Source organism: Clytia hemisphaerica, unplaced genomic scaffold (assembly GCF_902728285.1).
Source record: "Clytia hemisphaerica strain Z4C2 unplaced genomic scaffold, Clytia hemisphaerica genome assembly, whole genome shotgun sequence".
Lineage (NCBI taxonomy): Eukaryota > Metazoa > Cnidaria > Hydrozoa > Leptothecata > Clytiidae > Clytia > Clytia hemisphaerica.
Genome location: NW_027104293.1, coordinates 122,302 through 142,264, shown reverse-complemented (window position 1 = coordinate 142,264; position 19,963 = coordinate 122,302). Strand labels below are relative to the sequence as shown.

The 19,963-nt window shown below is 38.7% G+C and overlaps 2 protein-coding genes and 1 long non-coding RNA gene across 3 annotated transcripts in view; 1 reads left to right on the top strand and 2 right to left on the bottom strand.

Moving 5' to 3' along the window:
• Window positions 1–19,963, bottom strand: part of LOC136817172 (uncharacterized) — a 71,071-nt gene that overhangs the window by 19,348 nt on the left and 31,760 nt on the right. Inside the window, exons 29-30 of the mRNA XM_067073507.1 lie at window positions 2,737–3,150; window positions 466–510 (exon numbers count right to left, since the gene is read on the bottom strand). Coding sequence (XP_066929608.1) covers window positions 466–510; window positions 2,737–3,150 — 459 coding nt within the window. The remainder of the gene's footprint in view (window positions 1–465; window positions 511–2,736; window positions 3,151–19,963) is intronic.
• On the bottom strand, window positions 4,908–8,762 carry LOC136817134 (uncharacterized). Its single transcript, XR_010848033.1, has 2 exons — window positions 8,256–8,762; window positions 4,908–5,254 (listed from the first exon to the last, which is right to left on the bottom strand). It is a non-coding gene; the product is annotated as an uncharacterized lncRNA (long non-coding RNA).
• Window positions 9,636–13,815, top strand: LOC136817167 (uncharacterized). Its single transcript, XM_067073503.1, has 2 exons — window positions 9,636–9,707; window positions 10,227–13,815. Exon 2 carries the CDS (start codon window positions 11,560–11,562, stop codon window positions 13,813–13,815), a length of 2,256 nt encoding a protein of 751 aa, XP_066929604.1. The 5' UTR covers window positions 9,636–9,707; window positions 10,227–11,559.

Genomic DNA, 19,963 nt, shown 5'->3' with positions numbered 1-19,963 from the left:
AAACCATCACAAAATCCTAATTATAGGTTTCTGGTAAAAAAATTATTCTCTCTCAATTTTTTTTTTTTATTGAAAAGAGGTCTTCCCATTATTTAACAAAGTATTTAAGATAGGTTTTACAAGATAAATTCTGTGTTCAAAGTAGTTTAAAATGTTGCATTTTCATGTCCCCGACAGAAGCCAAAGGTGTTTTCCCACCATATTTTATTTTTGAAAATTTTTATTAAACTTTCCAACATTTATCTCAAAAAATAATCCTGATTTTTGAACAATTCGTTAAAATTTATCATAATTTTCATTTTTCATTTTCGGAAAATTGGGTATCCAAAATTTCGAGAAGTTTTAAAATTAAATCTTTTTTGAAAGAATTTCTTTTCCCAAATATGGTCTTAAATACTGTTTTTTTTCATTTTCATTTTCATTTTTTGATATCTAAAAAAATTTCTTCCAATATCTTTTACGTACCGTGTGAATAAGCCGTGTCCATAAGTTGGTCGGTGCCCGTCGTATCTGGTGAAATGTAATTTAAAAAAATCTCAATAAATGTTGAGAAAGCTACAGGATGTCTTGCAAGAATATTTTGAACTGAGAAAACAGATAGGTAAGGGAACGTTATGGGGGGGGGTAAAAGTCTCCATAGAAAGATTTGTCTAAGCTTCAGATGTCATTATTATCTATTTCAGCACTGTCCAGATAAATTTCCTTCATTTATGAACGATTCTATCAGCTGTTGGTAATTTTGAGTGAAGATCTAATTTAAAAACAAGTGTCACGCTGAAAATATAGATCTTGAAAAGAGCTTTCCAACGAACCTAAAAATGACCTATTTCGTTTTAGCCAAAGTTGAAAGAATTTGAAATTGCATTTGAAGTTGACATACCATGACTTTGAAAAATTCTTGAATTTCAGATTTCCACAATACTGAAGGAGCTAGTTTTCTATCATCGATGACAATGAAAGCAAAGTCGACTTAAGTGCTGTAATTGGCTGAACTAAAACAATTGCATGTGAAACATTTGACATGTTTTTTAACTTTTGGAAAGATGGCCATTCAGATCTGTTCTTTCAGTTCTGTTTTCACAGAACAGTAATAAGTAGTATTGCATGTATTAATAATTATCAAACATGATTAAAAACTTTTAGTAAAGTTTGCGACCGCAGTCGAGGACTACCCAAAGGCCCCATTTTTTTAGCTGTCTATTCAAAGATAAGGGAGGACGCCACTCTTTCTCTGGATTTTCCACATTTACCCTTGACCCTTCTTAATTATTGAGCAGAGAGCAGAGAGACATTAGTCTTTAGTATGATCCGTTCGGGGATTGAACCCTATGGTACTTCGGACTCGTAACTGGATTTTCTACCTTCATAGTACGGCCATTAGCGAGTTTTTGAATTTCCACTTTAGCGGACGGTAAAGTGACTGATGTGATTTTGAAAAACATAGACCTAGCGAGATACCCTGCAAAATTTATGAGGGAGTGCAGACGTTTATGACATATTCATTATCTTTTGATAAAACAAAGACAATAATTACAGTGTCGTAAAAACCGCTCTCATCCATAAATTTTGCAGGGTATCTTTGCAGTACTACTGGTATGAAAAACGCGCATTTTTGACCCACAAAATCGAGGACCGTGAAAGTGTTGATTTATCGCTGTCCTCAGTTGATCAGGTTGTAGACAAATCAGAAGCTAACCGTCTCCGTCACAGAAAAACACACATACATGAACTCGGAACTTTTCAACTGTTAACCGGGGCAATGAGACAGGGGTGTTAGGATTCGTATCTCAGTTCAATGTAGATATTCTTGCGAGACACCCTGTACATATAATTTGAATGAATAGATACCTGCTGCATATGCCGAATTCATTAATCCACCGGTAGCAGCTATAAGAAATGAAAAAGAAAAACGAAAAAATTTAGAAATAAGAAGTTTTTAAAATCCAAACATATAACAAAAGAGATAATAGAGCAATATCAAGTTTCAACTTTTGGATATTTTCATCTTGATTTTGCAGCTTTTGTAATTTTTAAATTTTTTAGGCGAGGCCAATTTAATTTGTTGTTTTACGGGCCAAGCTACCCAAAAAAGAGGGGTCGATCGGTCGGTGAAAAAATAAAAATAAAAGTAGAATCTCACCTATAAAATCTCTAAAAAGGCAGCAAAAAATACTACATCTTGACAAAAACGCGAAGTACAAAAAAGAAAGACTGAAAAGTTGAACATAAAACTCTCAAAACCTTGGAAAACAAATCTTTAGATTTCACATGCTATTTTTAATGAACTCAATTAATATTGTTATGTATCGAAAATGGCCCACACGAATGCCTGGATTATATTCTTTAGATTTTTTGAATAATTTTTGTCGGAATCTGAGGCAAAATATATCGAGAATTTTGATTATTTCCTTGTTCTTAGAAAATTGAAGTTCAGGCGAAAATGTCACTTTTTGGCTATCTGTTAAATGTACTCGAATATTTCAATTTGGTAGGAGTTTATAGACTTCCAGTCTTATTGGACCATTTTTTTGTAATCTTAAGTCTAAGGTTAAAACTCAGCGTTAAAAGTCAACCTATCCAACTTAAGTTAGAGCGCTTCCGAATAATTCGTGGCTATAAGATTTTGTAGGAATTTCCCTTTTTTATTAAATTTTATGACCTTGATTACAGAAGAAACTAAAATTCATTATCTCTTTTGTTTCATGTTTTTCATTGTGTTTATCTGGTTGCCCCTACCAACATGACTGTCCGGATCTTGCATAGGGTTATCACCATAATGGTGGTGTCCGAATTTCCGTGTTATAATGATATCCATCAGACGCCCGTTGAGGCGGTCACTAAATGGGGCGTCAGGATTTGTTTCTTCAATATTCGCCCACGAATCTCCATGAATGCCAACTTTATCAATCATTAGGGCGTCTAAAAGCTTATTGTTAAGTCGTTGTTCAAAACCCTGGCGATGGTGTCCGGCTCCACCTATACCGCCACCTGAGAGCCAGTTCATAGTAGTCATTGGCCGGTACCCGAGATGATGCAATTTCTTCCACAGTACAGTATCCAAGATTTTCTCAGCGATCCGATGCTCGAAATTTCCGTCATCTACGTGACTGAATCCGCCTCCGGGATAGACACGTTTACGGCCTAACATAGCTAAATTTATTACGTAACAATACCAATTAATGACAGGTTATTATAGTTTGAAAGTTTCTTAAGCTTCAATTTTTACACGTTCACTGCCGACCTCTTTTCAGAAATCAAATATTTGATCTCTTAGGATCTATTTGAAAATTCGACCTTTTGAGCTGTACAGTAAGTTGTAGCTTAATTATGCATACAAATTCGACATGGATTCGAATAGATTCAAGAAAAAGCAAGCAAAAATTTCGGTATCAAAAGTTAAGGCTCTTTGCAGCTAGTACTACTGGTATTTTGACCCCTCTACAATACAATACAATCGTAGCCGGCAGGGAACGTGTTTAAGATTCGTAATTTGGAATAGCAAACACTGCTTTGTATTAAATCATAAAGAAAGTTTAATATCTCAATTGAAACAAAATCCTAAATAAAAGAGCAAGTGCTTTTAGCAAGAATATAAAAGCCTGGGTATTTCTAGTATTTCAGTACTTTGAAGGCGACCCTCCGAACTGTAAAACGTGTATCACTAAAAAACAACAATCGATAGGTTAATAAAAAACGAAAAAAAAAATTCTTAAAACTGTAGAAAACAAGAATCAAAGTTCCCAAAAAAAAAATTACTTTTGATGTAACCAGAGATTTGGGAAAAGAGGATAAGAATCGCTGCTGCCGCTCGCTGTTTTCTCATTGTTGACCATTGAATTCGGCGTCGTCTGATGTCGCTAGGCTAGGGAACAACTTGGCCAAGAAGGTACTGCGAAAAAAATGGCGTTATGTGCAGTATTATAACAGTTCAAGAAAAACTGTCTGAATTTACTCCTTTGGAGGGGTTTCCTAGGTTGCATACCTTTTAATGTTCAAAACCAACAAACTCAAACCGTTTCACTAAACTGCAAATGGTTTGGGTTTGTTTACCTAGGCAAAGAAGCTATTGCATTGCTAATTCGATTTCTGGGATCTTACACTTCGGTATTTCTTCTATTGACACTAGAAAATTCTGAATATATTTCATATATACTTACAATAAGGACAATAAATTAGAGTAAATTTGGTTTTATAAATAAACAAAATAAATAATTGAGAACAATAACCGCTAGTGGCACTAGATTACACTTCTCCGCTTACCATTTTGAATTTGAATGCCTGAAGTCACAGCAACCAATTTCAAAATGGTAGCCTAGCTGAAGAAAACATTAAAGCTTAGGCCTTATGCATGCGTGCGCTTAGTGAACTAGCGGGAACAAGGTGTAGTGCTTGGTTAGAAAAATGGTTTAGCAAAACAAAAAATCAAATGGTGCAGTTTGTTGGCTAAACCCTCGGTTAATTTTTACGTCAGAGGGTCGAAATGTTGTTAACAGTGTAAACAGGTGAAGATTTTGGGGAGGCAAATAAATGACAAAAGTGTATTAGGTTCCGAAATGTGTATTTGTCGAAATGAGTAAAATATAGTAAACTTGAAATGATTGAAATTGCCGAAATCTGTGAAATGAAATAAATGTGAAATATTGTTCGCTTTGGGGCTGATGTTGGGGATGTACCATGCAATATGAGGCCTAACTTAAGCACCTAAGACCGTAAGGATGACGGCCTGTCGAAGGACTGTAAGGAGGACAGCCATATGAGCGTGGACTGTAAGGAGGACAGCCTTTACTCCTAACCTTATGAGCGTGGGCTGTAAGGAGGACAGCCTTTACTCCTGAACCTTATGAGCGTGGACTGTAAGGAGGACAGTCAAATGAGCGTGGACTGTAAGGAGGACAGCCATATGAGCGTGGACTGTAAGGAGGACAGCCTTTACTCCTAACCTTATGAGCGTGGACTGTAAGGAGGACAGCCTTTACTCCTCAACCTTATGAGCGTGGACTGTAAGGAGGACAGCCTTTACTCCTAACATGTATGTGCCTGTAGATACTGTATAAGCTAGCCACTAGGTAGGAGTATGGGGTTCCGAAGGGACCCACACCAATGGAGAGCATATTGCGTGATACATCCCAAAAGAAGACAAAAAAGACTAGTCCCTGGACTAAAAACACCTTTTGGGGAAAAAACCTGGCTGGGACTAGCTGCGCTGCTGCTTGTGCGTCCTCGTCGTCGGACGTGGGCGTCGTCGCCAATCATCCTGAAATGAGAGAGAGAAAAAAGCAAGCAAAAAACTGGCGCATACAAGTACCATGTCCCTCCCTAACTCCATGCATGTATGGAAGGGAAGGGAGGGTGGGAAATTGAAAACACAAGAATAAGAAAGACTAAGCGTGGTTTCACTCCCGTATAAATAGTGATACTGGGATTTGAGCAATGGCTTCTAGAGTGCGTAGCATGATGGCGGAAGGGTGTATTGCGGGCGTTGATTTGTCTTCCTTAAAATTAACCTAACCTAACTAAAGTTAGCTCTAATTAATTTTTACGTCAGAGGGTCGAAATGTTGTTAACAGTGTAAACAGGTGAAGATTTTGGGGAGGCAAATAAATGACAAAAGTGTATTAGGTTCCGAAATGTGTATTTGTCGAAATGAGTAAAATATAGTAAACTTGAAATGATTGAAATTGCCGAAATCTGTGAAATGAAATAAATGTGAAATATTGTTCGCTTTGGGGCTGATGTTGGGGATGTACCATGCAATATGAGGCCTAACTTAAGCACCTAAGACCGTAAGGATGACGGCCTGTCGAAGGACTGTAAGGAGGACAGCCATATGAGCGTGGACTGTAAGGAGGACAGCCTTTACTCCTAACCTTATGAGCGTGGGCTGTAAGGAGGACAGCCTTTACTCCTGAACCTTATGAGCGTGGACTGTAAGGAGGACAGTCAAATGAGCGTGGACTGTAAGGAGGACAGCCATATGAGCGTGGACTGTAAGGAGGACAGCCTTTACTCCTAACCTTATGAGCGTGGACTGTAAGGAGGACAGCCTTTACTCCTCAACCTTATGAGCGTGGACTGTAAGGAGGACAGCCTTTACTCCTAACATGTATGTGCCTGTAGATACTGTATAAGCTAGCCACTAGGTAGGAGTATGGGGTTCCGAAGGGACCCACACCCCCAAAACGTCCCCAAAACTACCCGCACAATACATCCCCAAATCAGCAGCCAAACTCAAAAGGAAGTCATTACACATTAGGAAGCTAACTCTTACTAAAAGGATGACAGTCTTAGTCTTAATGCTTTAAAGTTTTCCCTATAAGTCATAATGAGAATAGCCTGAGCCTATGTATTTGATGAAGATGGCCTGAGCCTATATCCTGGTGAGAATAACCTGAGCCCATGTCCTGATAGGGATGATGGATTTTAGTCTAGATTGTAATGAGGATGATTGGAGGTGTCTAAGACCGTAGGGATGACGGCCTGTCGAAGGACTGTAAGGAGGACAGCCATATGAGCAAGGCAGGATGGTCTGAATCGAGATCTGAGGGTAAAATTGTTTGGACATATAATGCAAGGGATCTGCTAAATATAATAAGATTATTTGAGGATGGTGACATATGACTTTAATCTATAAAGCACTGTATCTTTGTGGGGTATGTTTCAGGGAAGGAAAGGGAACCAAGTCCCAGGGTAGTTGAAACCAAAAAAGCAATCTACTTATTGTGAAGTCTCCAGACCCAATTTATGTTACAGCTGTATAGAGAATAGGTGTAAAAAAAAAAACAAAAAACAAAAACAAAGCCCATATCTCAACAAGTAAATTCCCAGATGTTCATTGCTAATATAATTACCATTGAATCGTGACGTCATTCGACGTCACCAGGGATTATAGCAAGAGAAAACAAGAAAGAAAAGAAAAATATCTGTCCCACTTACATGTGAACCCAAGGTTGGATAGTAAGAAACCCAGTTAAGACAAAATAAAACTTGACGACACAAGACCAAGAGCTACCCAACCAGTAGGTTTGCATGGGATCATAGGCTAAGATTATTACCAGCGTATCATGACGTCATTAGACGTCGCCAGGCATAATAGAATGAGAACAAACAAAAAAGGCCAGGTGAAAAAAAGAAAAAGAAAAAACTCCCCAATTTACAGGTGAACCCATGGGTGGATAGTTAGAAACCCAACTAAAACAAAAGTAAACATGACAGCACAGACCCAGGGCTATCTACTCAGTAGGTTCCCAAAAATTCATAGGCTAAATAATGACCAATGTATCATGACGTCATTGGACGTCGGCATGAGTGATAGGATGAAGAAAAGAAGGGTGAAAAACAACTGTCCAACTTACAGGTGAACTCTTGGGTGGATAGTTAGAAACCCAGTTAAAAACAAAAGTAAAACATGACAACACAGAAACCCAGGGCTATCCAACCAGTAGGTCTCCAAAAGTTCATAGGCTAAATAATTAACTATGCATCATGACGTCATTGGACGTCAACAGGAATGATAGGATGAAAAAAGAGGGGTGAAAAACAAATGCCTAACTTAAAGTAAGTAGTGCCTAACTTTTGGGTGGATAGTGAGAAACCCAGTTAAAAACATAAGGTGAAACATAACACATAAACCCAGGGCTATCCAACCAGTAGATTTCCCAAAGGTGCGTTTTATAAAGCTGAAATAATTACCAGTGTATCAACCAACACCATTGGGATATCAACAGGGATTAAAGAAGGGAGAACAAATGGGGTGAAAAACAACTGCCCGACTTGACAAATGAACCCATGGGTGGATAGTTAAAAACCCCAGTTAAAAACAAAAAGGTAAAAGATGATAACACGTGAAACCCAGGGCTATCAACCGAGGCTTCCAAAGGTTCGTAGGCTAGAATAATGAAATGGCTAATGTATCAACGTCATTGGACGTTACCAGGGATTAAAAGGAAGGGAAAAAAAAAAAATGGGGTGAAAACAACTGCCCGACTTCCGATATATGAGCACATGGGTGGATAGTTAGAAGCCCCCCCCCCCCCAGAGAAATGAAAGACAAAATTGCAACTTGAAACCAACAAAGCAAGGGTACGCAAACCTAATGTGGTTCCTTTCCACGACTAAGATTGCCCATGTGCCATGACCAGCAAAACAAACTCAGGGACGTACACGTACCATCAAGGTAGACCATAACAGATACCAAGATTTGATTGTTGGATGATGGGGAGGGGGGAGGATGAGATAGAATAGAAATTTGAACTTACAAGACTGTTCACTTAACTTTCCATTTTGTTGAAAGACCATCCAAGGAAGAGAGTGAAGACAGGTGCATCTTGGACTGTAACTTCAAGGAGAACGAGTACGTAAGTAACAAACGTGTGTGGATGGGAGCTTCTTGGATTGGTTGTCATCAGTCAGCAATGTTTATTGTTTTTGAAGGAATTCAGCAGTAGAGTAGCCAACAGCAATCATAGAATGTAAGGTAAGGACCAGCAGAACAAACATCCATCGAGAGTTCTTGATTTATTTAATTAACTATCCAGACTTTTCTTTGACACTTGAAAACATTGTCTTGGGTCTGCTGCACATGTCATCCCAACAAATTGAAAACACAAGAATAAGAAAGACTAAGCGTGGTTTCACTCCCGTATAAATAGTGATACTGGGATTTGAGCAATGGCTTCTAGAGTGCGTAGCATGATGGCGGAAGGGTGTATTGCGGGCGTTGATTTGTCTTCCTTAAAATTAACCTAACCTAACTAAAGTTAGCTCTAATTTAGCGAACGAAGAAAACACAGAAAAAAGACTGTTGGCTTTGATCGTCTGTTTAGGTAAACTTTTAAATGAATCAATGCGTTCGCTAAACCCTCTGTTTCACTTTTTTGGGTTTTTGGCTAAATGGTATGCACCCCTACTGATATAAACAACTGAAAAGCTAATAACGATCTTTTGGGGTTTCCACTGACAAAAAAATCTGCTGTTGCATGCTTTATTTTTTGAGAAAAAGATGGCGGAAGCAGGCATGCTAAAATTGGATGTGAAATGGGACCTTTTTATTTTTAGCTAGTTTGCCTTACTGGAAAGTCTTTCAGAGGGGGGGTTTTCAGGGGTCTTAAATACCGTCATACCGACAAAAATTTGGGTCAAATACCGTAATACCGTCGATAAAAGAAGCCTAATTACCTAAATACCGATACCGGTAGAAAATGAAATACCGTTATCCCGTCGTTTTTTTCTGGTAATACCGATTTACCGGGAAAAAAAAGGCCCAATACCGTCGTACCGTAAAAGTGAAACCCCCCCCCCCTTTCAGAGTCAAAATAAAGTGGTTTGGGTTGGAAAAAGGTTGTAGGTGCGTGACTAGCCTAGCTTTGGTTTTTATTGGCACCTTTTAGATCTTTTTGGCACATCCTTCAAAGATAGCTGAAAAATTATATTAAAAAGTGTATTTTTTGTTTGTTAAGTTGAATAAAATTAATTTTTTTTTGTGTTGCAAACATAATTTTTATGGGTAGCAGTAAGGTTGATTAAATGACAACCTATAGCTTAGTTTTACATGGCAAATCTTCAAACTTTCTTAGCATTTTGATTGAAGATGGGCAGATGGGCAAAATCGACTAAAAATGTTGTTTTTTTTTTCCTACAGTTTAGATGAATAAATAATGTTATCCTAGCAAAACTTGCTTGATGGCAATGGACAATGGATTTTAGATTTGGTAAGTACGCTAAATTATCCTTGATGACTTTTTAACTCCTACTGAGGAAAAACATTTTTTTGGGGTTGAAATTTCAAGTTTTTGTATGTAACAGAAAATTGCAACCAAAGTTCTAATATTAATACTTATGTAATTTTATGAAACTATGACTCTGACCGGTTTGGCTCTGACCGGTTAGTAGATTTGCTCTGACCGGTTAGTAGATTGGCTCTGACCGGTTAGTAGATTGGCTCTGACCGGTTTAGATTGGCTCTGACCGGTTAATAGATTAGCTCTGACCGGTAAATAGATTGGCTCTGACCGGTTAATAGATTGGCTCTGACCGGTTAATAGATTGGCTCTGACAGGTTAATAGATTGGCTCTGACCGGTTAATAGATTTTCCAGTTATATAAGATTTATTTCACCGGTTTTTGTCTGTGGTCGGTGGAATTAAGATTTGTTGTTTGTGTTCTGTATTTGTTCATGAGAGCTTGCTGCAAAAATCCTAATTCCCATTGTCATTATTATATACTTTCAGGTTATAGTTACCATCATACTGCCCCAGTAACCTAGATCCATGAATTATTTTGTACCTTCACGTGGTTGGTATACAATGAGAATTGGCTTAAAATTTGTCTGAATTTCTCACGTACAAGGTTCAATATCTTTGCAAACACCAACAAATTCTGCTAATAAGATGGACAGGTGAAAAGCTGTTGTTGATGTTTAAACTCAAAGGAAACAACAATGGAATCTGATGTCATGGTTTGTTTGCAGTTGGATTAAGGTCTTTTTATCCCTGTTTCACCAGGATTTCCTGCTTGATTACGCAAATAGTCCCAGACAAGACACCAGAATGGGGCTAGACTACAATTACAAGATAATTGATATGAACCAACCATATAGATATAAAAAATGCTTTAAATAGAAATTCCAGTTTGGAATTGGAAGTGGACACTGGACTATTTTCATACATCACATTATATAATTATTCATCTTATGAAATACTCTTTTCTTGAGCATTGATGAACAGTCTGGTTATATTCATACTTTTTTTCTCTAAAATTTTATTTGAAAGGGTAAATTGCTTTTTATCTTAGAATCACACCTCGTTTGGAATTAGTGAGCCCCCCCCCTAAATCCAAGAGTGACCGATTTTTCATATACTGTTTCACAATATATGTTTATTTTCTAAGGTGCTTTTAGTGAGGAAGGATCAAGTGTCGAGTGAGTAAACGTAATTATCGATGAAACCCAAATTCTCAAGGGAAAGTAATTACGAAGTTGTTGCTCTCCATGGGAGAGCCTCGATAAAAATTTAATGACTTTCATTTGGAGATCAAGTTAATGACCATACGATGGAGAAAGCTATAAATTTTTTGTAGGCGTTAGATTCTTTTTATACTTTAGAACGGAATCTTTTTTTGCAACTTGAGATAAGGTTGTTGAGAGTTGACGATGTCAACATTTTTTGTCTTTGATTTTATGTTTGATGAACAATATTGATAACTTTTCACTGTCACCTTGAAATTGTGGTGTAGTGTTCTTGAGACGTTTTATGCATTTATGCAGTCGCACGCTGGTAAGATAATATTTCATTTTATTAAGTTTGATATTTTTGCCCTATTTTCTAGACTTAGAATATTTGGCTTGTCAAACAATATTTTCTATTTTCACTGAGATTTGTGAATATTTATTTTATCAGATTGAGGACAATTCTTGATTTGATTTTGTACAAGTTTTGATAAGATTTGTGACCAAAGAATTTTCTTTTGTTCTTAGTTTGAACGCACTGTTACAAACACGTCACGTACTGACTCGTCTCAATTCGCTGTTCCCACAACATTCAAACAGCAGACCGTATGATATAAATGAACAAAAGAGCAGCCGCTAAACGAATCGATTATAGCGCCCTGCATAACACAGGCAAACGTGTGCCCTTAACCGAACCGTCAACTATGGCAGACGAAAAACAAGAAGATGGCAAACAACCCATCGACCCGGTGGACTTATTCGTTGAAGTGGAAGTCCTGAAAGATGATATTGGAGATTTTGTGGACGAGATGTCATTTGATGTAACTCCAGCACGTGAGATAATCGCCACATTAAAGGAATTGAGGTCCGAGTTTAGGACCAAGCACACCAAGATAAAATTATTAATTGGCACTCCCAGGTACAATACTGATTACAAACGAGAATTCGATGACGTCATCCAGAAGATCAAAACTGGTATCGAAATGTCCAAGGAAGCTCAATCAAAGGAAGCAGCAACCCAGAAGACCATTCTCAACCATCAGGAGAAGTCGAAGCTTTTCCAAGTCAACACAACCCTCAGGATTGCAACAGAGCTCGAGTCCGAATGGTGTGAGTCCACCATTCCACAACTGACTGATGACCAACTTTTGAAGCTACAGGATAACCAGAAGGTGTCGGCAAAGAAATTGGAAACTGTGACTCAGAACTACCAAGAAATCCTGAAATACCCTGCTGCATCTGGTGCAATGAAGAAAGCAGTAGAAGAACTTGGTAAGAAATATGATTTTATTATTTCTAAGAAGACTGACTTTCTGAAGGACCTGGAGAAAGAAGTGGATCAAAGGGAGCTCAACAAGAGGGATCTAATCAAGGAGGGGAAGCTGAATATCAATTTGGCAAAATTTTCTGGGTACGATTCACCTTTGGACATCTATACCTTCCAAACTGAGTTCGAGAAGCTTTATGTTCGTACTACAACTAAGAGAATGCTACCGGACCTTTTGATTAATAACCATCTATCAGAGCCAGCATTGTCTCTGGTTAAGCATGTTGATAAAATCTCTGAGATCTGGGAACGATTGAAAGCAACTTATGGGGACACCAGATTTCTTTTGGCCAGGAAGGTTGCCAAATTAGACAATATCTCTCAGCTGGGGAAAACCAAGGACCCTGAGAAGTTGATTGCCGGAATCAGTCAGATCATTAGCCTGATGAGGGATCTCTTAAATTTGGCTTCCAAGCACAACATTGAAAAAAACCTATTTTACGGGGAAGGTTTGGAAAAAATCTATCGTTTAATGGGGAATGCTCGTATGACCCAGTGGCTGAAGGAATCCTGTGAGTTAGAGGCAAATGAGAAAGTCCTATGGAACCAACTTCTACTTTTTCTCGAGAAGGAGCTTAAAGTTGAGCAACAGAGGCTGAGATTCTGTGGGAACAATGAAAAATCACCCCCAGGTCCAAAGGGCGGAAAAGGCTCGTGTGCATTTTTTGGGGAAAAGCAAGAATGCAAGAAATGTTTATTGTGTGGGGCAAAGGATGGGGAACATGATCATGTTTCCACTGGATCAATTGGATCCAAAGTAATCCAATACTTTTCCTGTCGTGCTTTTGCTGAAAAAACACCCTCCCAACGATTCTCGATGTTACGAAGGAAGGGATTTTGCTTCCAATGTCTCTACCCTGGGGCTGATTGGAACAAAGGGAAACATGCCAAAGGGGAATGTCAAGCTGAATTTATATGTCCACACCCTTCACACAATTCTTATCCCAAAAAGAAGCACGTCTTACTCTGTGACGAGCATAAAAATTCCAAGGATAACGAGGAATTACTGGAACGATATAAGGCAAAATGCATGAGAAATCCTAGCTTACCGTCCTTTTCCAGAGAAATTAAATTATCATTTCACGCGAGCAGCGCAATCCTTACCTCTGAAATCCATCAGCCAGTTGCTGAGAAAAATGTCCTGCAACCGAATGTTCCTGTGCAGAACTTTGTAGAATCAAACGTTGCTGATTCAGAGGAAGATATCAAAGATCGTGGAATCTATATGCTCCAACAGATCAAGCTTCATAGCGAACTGTTCAACATATTCTTCGATTCAGGCTGCAGTGATTTCCTGATTACCGAGGATGCAGTTAATCGTCTTGGTTCCAGTGCTACAATGCTGTCAAAAGTTCCTGTTTCCGTTGGAGGAATTGCTGGATCAAAAACAATATCAGATCATGGCTTGTACCGGATTAAATTACCGTTATCTACCGGGAAACATGCGCAGTTATCCGGACTCTGCTTACCGAAACTGACCGATGAATTTCCGCGATATTCACATGTGATGCGGAGAAGAGTCTTTTCGATGCAGCGGGCGCAATAGCGAAAATATTCCCAAAATTACCAAAATCTGCCGGTGGCAAAGTCGATATGATGATCGGCATTTCCTACTTTCGCTATTTCCCAAAACTTATATTCCAATCACCAACGGGTTTATCCATATTCAAATCAGTTTTCAGAGGTTCTGATGGAACCACCGGTGTCCTTGGCGGTCCACATGAATCATTTTCCCGTACTTTCGATGCTCATCTGTCAGCAACTTTCTATACGGAACTCGCCCGTATCCGCGAACTCTCGATTGTGGAATCCCCAACTATCCAAAATTCCACTCCTTTGATTGATCATACAGCTTATCGATCAAACATTCTGAAATCTTTTGAATCTGCCGAGAACGCAGGTTCACAGATAACGTATCGTTGTACAACGTGCCGAAATTGCAAAGATTGCAAATCCCATGAATCGATTGAGGCTATTAGCATAAAAGAGGAAGCTGAGCAAGCCATAATTAATTCATCCGTATCGATTGATACAAATACGTGCACGACCACTGCCAGGCTACCGTTAATGTTCGATCCAGTAAAGCGCCTCGCACCCAATAAATCGGTCGCTTTGAAAGTATACAGCCAGCAGATAAAAAAGCTTAACAATCCCACGAATGCCCAAGATAAGTCGGATGTGTTAGAATCAGAAGCAAAGTTGCAGAAACTTGGATTCGTTGATTATGTGAAAAATCTCCCTGCTGATGTCCAAGTTGATCTGAGAAACAATCCTGTCCAAAATTTTATCCCGTGGAGGGCAGTGTGGAAACCCACATCTATCTCAACCCCTTGCCGTATAGTCTTTGATGCATCTATGGTTACATCATCAGGCTACAGTCTTAATGATATTCTCGCTAAAGGAAAGAATGGTTTGAACAAATTGCAGGAGATCGCCATTCGTTGGTCAACACACCAAGTTGGTATTCACTCAGATATCAGCAAAATGTACAATACCATTCGGCTCGACCAAAGAGATTGGTGCTTGCAAAGATATATCTGGCATGAGAATCTCGACCCCACAAAAATCCCTGACGAAAAGGTGATCAAAACACTTATTTATGGAGTGAAGCCAAGTGGGAATCAAGCTGAATATGGGCTTAGAAAGATTGCTGACATGTCGAAAAATGAATTTCCTGAAACCAGTAGAATCATCAAGAAGGACATATACGTTGATGATTGCATTAGTGGTGCAGCCTCACTCGAAATGGCTAGTCAAAGAGCTGATGAAATGGAGTTAATCGTCAATCGTGGTGGTTACAAACTGAAAGGCATTACTTTATCCGGTGAGAATCCAAATGAGAACTTGTCTGATGATGGCAAGTCACTGGTTGTTGCTGGACTCAAATGGTTTCCAAAAGACGATGTGATATTGTTGAACATTGGAGAATTGAATTTTGCCAAACGCAAACGTGGGAGGAAACCACCTGTCAGTGATAATTCAATTCCAGAACGATTAACCAAACGCCATTGTGCCTCCAAGGTAGGAGAGATATACGACCTTCTTGGAAAGATGACGCCAATTTCAGCAGGATTCAAATTAGACCTTCATGACTTAGTCATCCACAAGCTTGACTGGGATGATGCTATTCCAAAGGAGCTGAGACCAACTTGGATAAACAACTTCCAAATGATGCAAGAGATGAAAACAGTTTACTTCAAGAGATGTGTTGTACCTGAGGATGCCGAATCATTATCGATTGAAACGATTGACACAGGTGATGCCAGTTCAAGTATTGCCTGCTCAGCCATCTATTCAAGGATCAAAAGGCGTAGTGGTGATTACTGCTGTCAACTTCTGTTTGCCAGGTCAAAAATCCTTCCTGATCATACCTCCCAACCAAGAGCTGAGATGATTGCAGCTCTACTCAACATTCACACCAGTGAGGTCGTAAAGAGATCACTTGGAGATCTTCATAAGTCGTCTATGAAACTTTGTGACAGCCAAGTTGTACTGCACTGGATTGGCAATGATAAAAAACCACTCAAACAATGGGTTAGGGACAGAGTGATTGAGATTCGTCGTTTCTCCCAACCATCTGACTGGTACTATGTATCATCCAAGAACATGATTGCTGACTTGGGAACCAGAAGAGGATGCTCAATTGAGGATATATCAATGGATTCTGATTGGATTAACGGATATGAATGGATGTCGAAAGATCAATCTGAATTTCCAGTCACTCCAATCAACAGCTTGAAGCTTGATGCATCCCAGATAACAGAAGCCAACAAAGAAACATATCCTCAGGAATCAACGTTCTTGAGTAACCAATCAGTACCTTCTGAAGTTAAGAAACACTTCGATTTTTTACAGTATATCATTGATCCAAACAAACACTCATACAGCAAAGTAATCAGGCTAATGACAATGGTTATGAAGTTCATCCGCAAGATCCTTTCACGTAAAGTTAATCCTTCCAAACTGAAGTCCCACCCATGGTGCAAAGTTGTATCGACATCTGACACTGACAAAGCCAAATCTTACTACTTCAAGAAATGCACGGCAGAGATTCAACACTTTCTGCCAAAGAAAAAGTATGAGAAGATTTCAAGGATGAAAGATGGAGTTCTCATTTACACCGGAAGAGTCTTAACATGTGATGACATCACTGTTACCGGAAGATTTACAAAGGCAATGAAAGATCTCTCATCCACAAGCTTCTGCGTCCCCTTGGTTGATAAACACTCACCTGTTGCATACGCCATTGTTAATGACGTACACTGGAATGACCAGAATGCTTCTCATCGGGGAATAGAAACAACTTTGAGAGCCGTACTCAGACATGCTTACATATTGGAAGTTAGATCAATCATCAAAGCTATCAAACGATCGTGTCCTAGATGCAGGTACCTTGAGAAGAAAACTATCGAAGTTGCTATGGGTCCAATTCCAAGCTCAAGACTCACTGTTGCTCCTGCGTTTTACATGTGTCAAGTTGATCTATCGGGTCCATACAAAGCATTCTCTCCACACAACAAACGAGCCACGATCAAAATCTGGCTTGTAGTATTTTGCTGCTCAACTACCTCGTCAACTTCAATTAAAGTCATGGACGATTATTCTACACCTGCTTTCTTACAAGCCTTCATTCGTTTCGCCAGTGATGCAGGCTTTCCAAAAACCCTCTACTGTGACGAAGGAAGTCAATTGCTCAAGGGTTGCAAAGATATGAGACTGAAATTCAAGGATACTGTGAATCAGCTACATCAAGATGTGGAAGTCGAATTCAACTCATGTCCAGTAGGTGGCCATAATTTCCATGGGAAAGTGGAAAGACGAATTCAAGAAATCAACAAGTCATTAGAACGAAGCATCTCCAATGAACGTTTATCATTGCTTCAATGGGAGACTTTGTCCTCTCAGATTGCCAATTGCATCAACAATCAACCTATTGGGATCAGAAATGAAGTTTCAGATTTCGAGTCGATGGATCTACTCACCCCAAACAGACTTCGCTTAGGACGAAACAATGAGCGAAGCCCTGAAGGAGAGATGCTAACAACAATTCACCCAAACAAAATCTTGGATGCCAACCAACAATGTTTCGACGCATGGTTTGAAGTTTGGCTGTCAACTCATGTACCCAAGCTTTTGTCACAGGAGAAGTGGTTCACTTCAGACGGACAACCATCAAAAGGAGATATCGTGCTATTTCTCAAGCACGAATCCAACATCAACAACACCTATCAATATGGGATGATTGACAGTGTCCACAAGGGCAAAGATGATGTCATCAGACAAGCAACTGTCAAGTACAAAAACCATCAGGAACAAGCATTTCGACTCACCAAACGCGCCATTCGTTCACTCGTTCTCATCAGATCGTTTGATGAGATTGACATTATGAAAGAGCTCGGTACAATGGCTGCACTCGCTGACTCTCGTTTCCACTGGAGCAACTGATGATTTCGTCGTTGCAGCTATTCCAGGTGATGTATTACTTATTTTCATTACTGTACATACTACTGATACTACTCGTGTTCGTGATTTCTACAAGATGACGTCGACGCTTCACATCGACGTTACAAGGCATTCAAATTTGACATCGGTGATGTTACAATATCGTTGACTGAGCAAAGCCAACGTTATGCATGAAGTCCCTATGTTGAGAACCTATGATAACTTCTCTGAAGCTGAGTTTATTTAGATTCATTGGTGATCAACTCGTTCAATTTCGTGATGTGCAACACTCGTTCAATTTCGTGATGTGCAACACTCGTTCAATTTCGTGATGTACAACACTCGTTCAATTTCGTGATGTGCAACACTCGTTCAATTTCGTGATGTGCAACACTCGTTCAATTTCGTGATGTGCAACACTCGTTCAATTTCGTGATGTGCAACACTCGTTCAATTTCGTGATGTACAACACTCGTTCAATTTCGTGATGTGCAACACTCGTTCAATTTCGTGATGTGCAACACTCGTTCAATTTCGTGATGTGCAACACTCGTTCAATTTCGTGATGTGCAACACTCGTTCAATTTCGTGATGTGCAACACTCGTTCAATTTCGTGATGTACAACACTCGTTCAATTTCGTGATGTGCAACACTCGTTCAATTTCGTGATGTGCAACACTCGTTCAATTTCGTGATGTACAACACTCGTTCAATTTCGTGATGTACAACACTCGTTCAATTTCGTGATGTACAACACTCGTTCAATTTCGTGATGTTACAACACTCGTTCAATTTCGTGATGTGCAACACTCGTTCAATTTCGTGATGTGCAACACTCGTTCAATTTCGTGATGTGCAACACTCGTTCATTTCGTGATGTGCAACACTCGTTCAATTTCGTGATGTGCAACACTCGTTCAATTTCGTGATGTGCAACACTCGTTCAATTTCGTGATGTGCAACACTCGTTCAATTTCGTGATGTGCAACACTCGTTCAATTTCGTGATGTGCAACACTCGTTCAATTTCGTGATGTGCAAACACTCGTTCAATTTCGTGATGTGCAACACTCGTTCAATTTCGTGATCTGCGACACTCGTTCAATTTCGTGACGATCAACATTCATTTCAATTTGGTGATGTTCGACAACTGGGTTCTGACGATGTCAGAGTTACTTATGTATTGAGAAAATTGTTGTTGTTTTGACACACCCTTTCGAACTTTGATTGTTTCATGGTGGGGAGTGTCGAGTGAGTAAACGTAATTATCGATGAAACCCAAATTCTCAAGGGAAAGTAATTACGAAGTTGTTGCTCTCCATGGGAGAGCCTCGATAAAAATTTAATGACTTTCATTTGGAGATCAAGTTAATGACCATACGATGGAGAAAGCTATTAATTTTTTGTAGGCGTTAGATTCTTTTTATACTTTAGAACGGAATCTTTTTTTGCAACTTGAGATAAGGTTGTTGAGAGTTGACGATGTCAACATTTTTTGTCTTTGATTTTATGTTTGATGAACAATATTGATAACTTTTCACTGTCACCTTGAAATTGTGGTGTAGTGTTCTTGAGACGTTTTATACACAGCATTTATGCAGTCGCACGCTGGTAAGATAATATTTCATTTTATTAAGTTTGATATTTTTGCCCTATTTTCTAGACTTAGAATATTTGGCTTGTCAAACAATATTTTCTATTTTCACTGAGATTTGTGAATATTTATTTTATCAGATTGAGGACAATTCTTGATTTGATTTTGTACAAGTTTTGATAAGATTTGTGACCAAAGAATTTTCTTTTGTTCTTAGTTTGAACGCACTGTTACAAACACGTCACGTACTGACTCGTCTCAATTCGCTGTTCCCACAACATCAAGTCAAAGTTTTTTTATTGTAATTAATTTTCTTGCAATTATTTAAGTAACTTTTTGGAAGCAATAAGACAAATAAAATTGACATAACAAGAATCAAAAAATTAATCCAGAAATTTAACCAGTTTATTATTATTTTTTGTTATTACAACAAACGCGACCAAATAAAGATTTTTATATAATTTTTGTTTTTAATGTATGCTACTGTTTTGTATTATATTGCTATTATTTTTCGCTTTGTTGTGTAAACTTCAAAAAGTTCTTACAAAAAAATTCATGATATTTTTGATTTCTTGTCATTGATATCATGAATTGCTATTGTTTTAGTCCTGTTTTTTTCTTTCCCTTCTCCTTCATTGTTTTAATATTCAACCTAGCT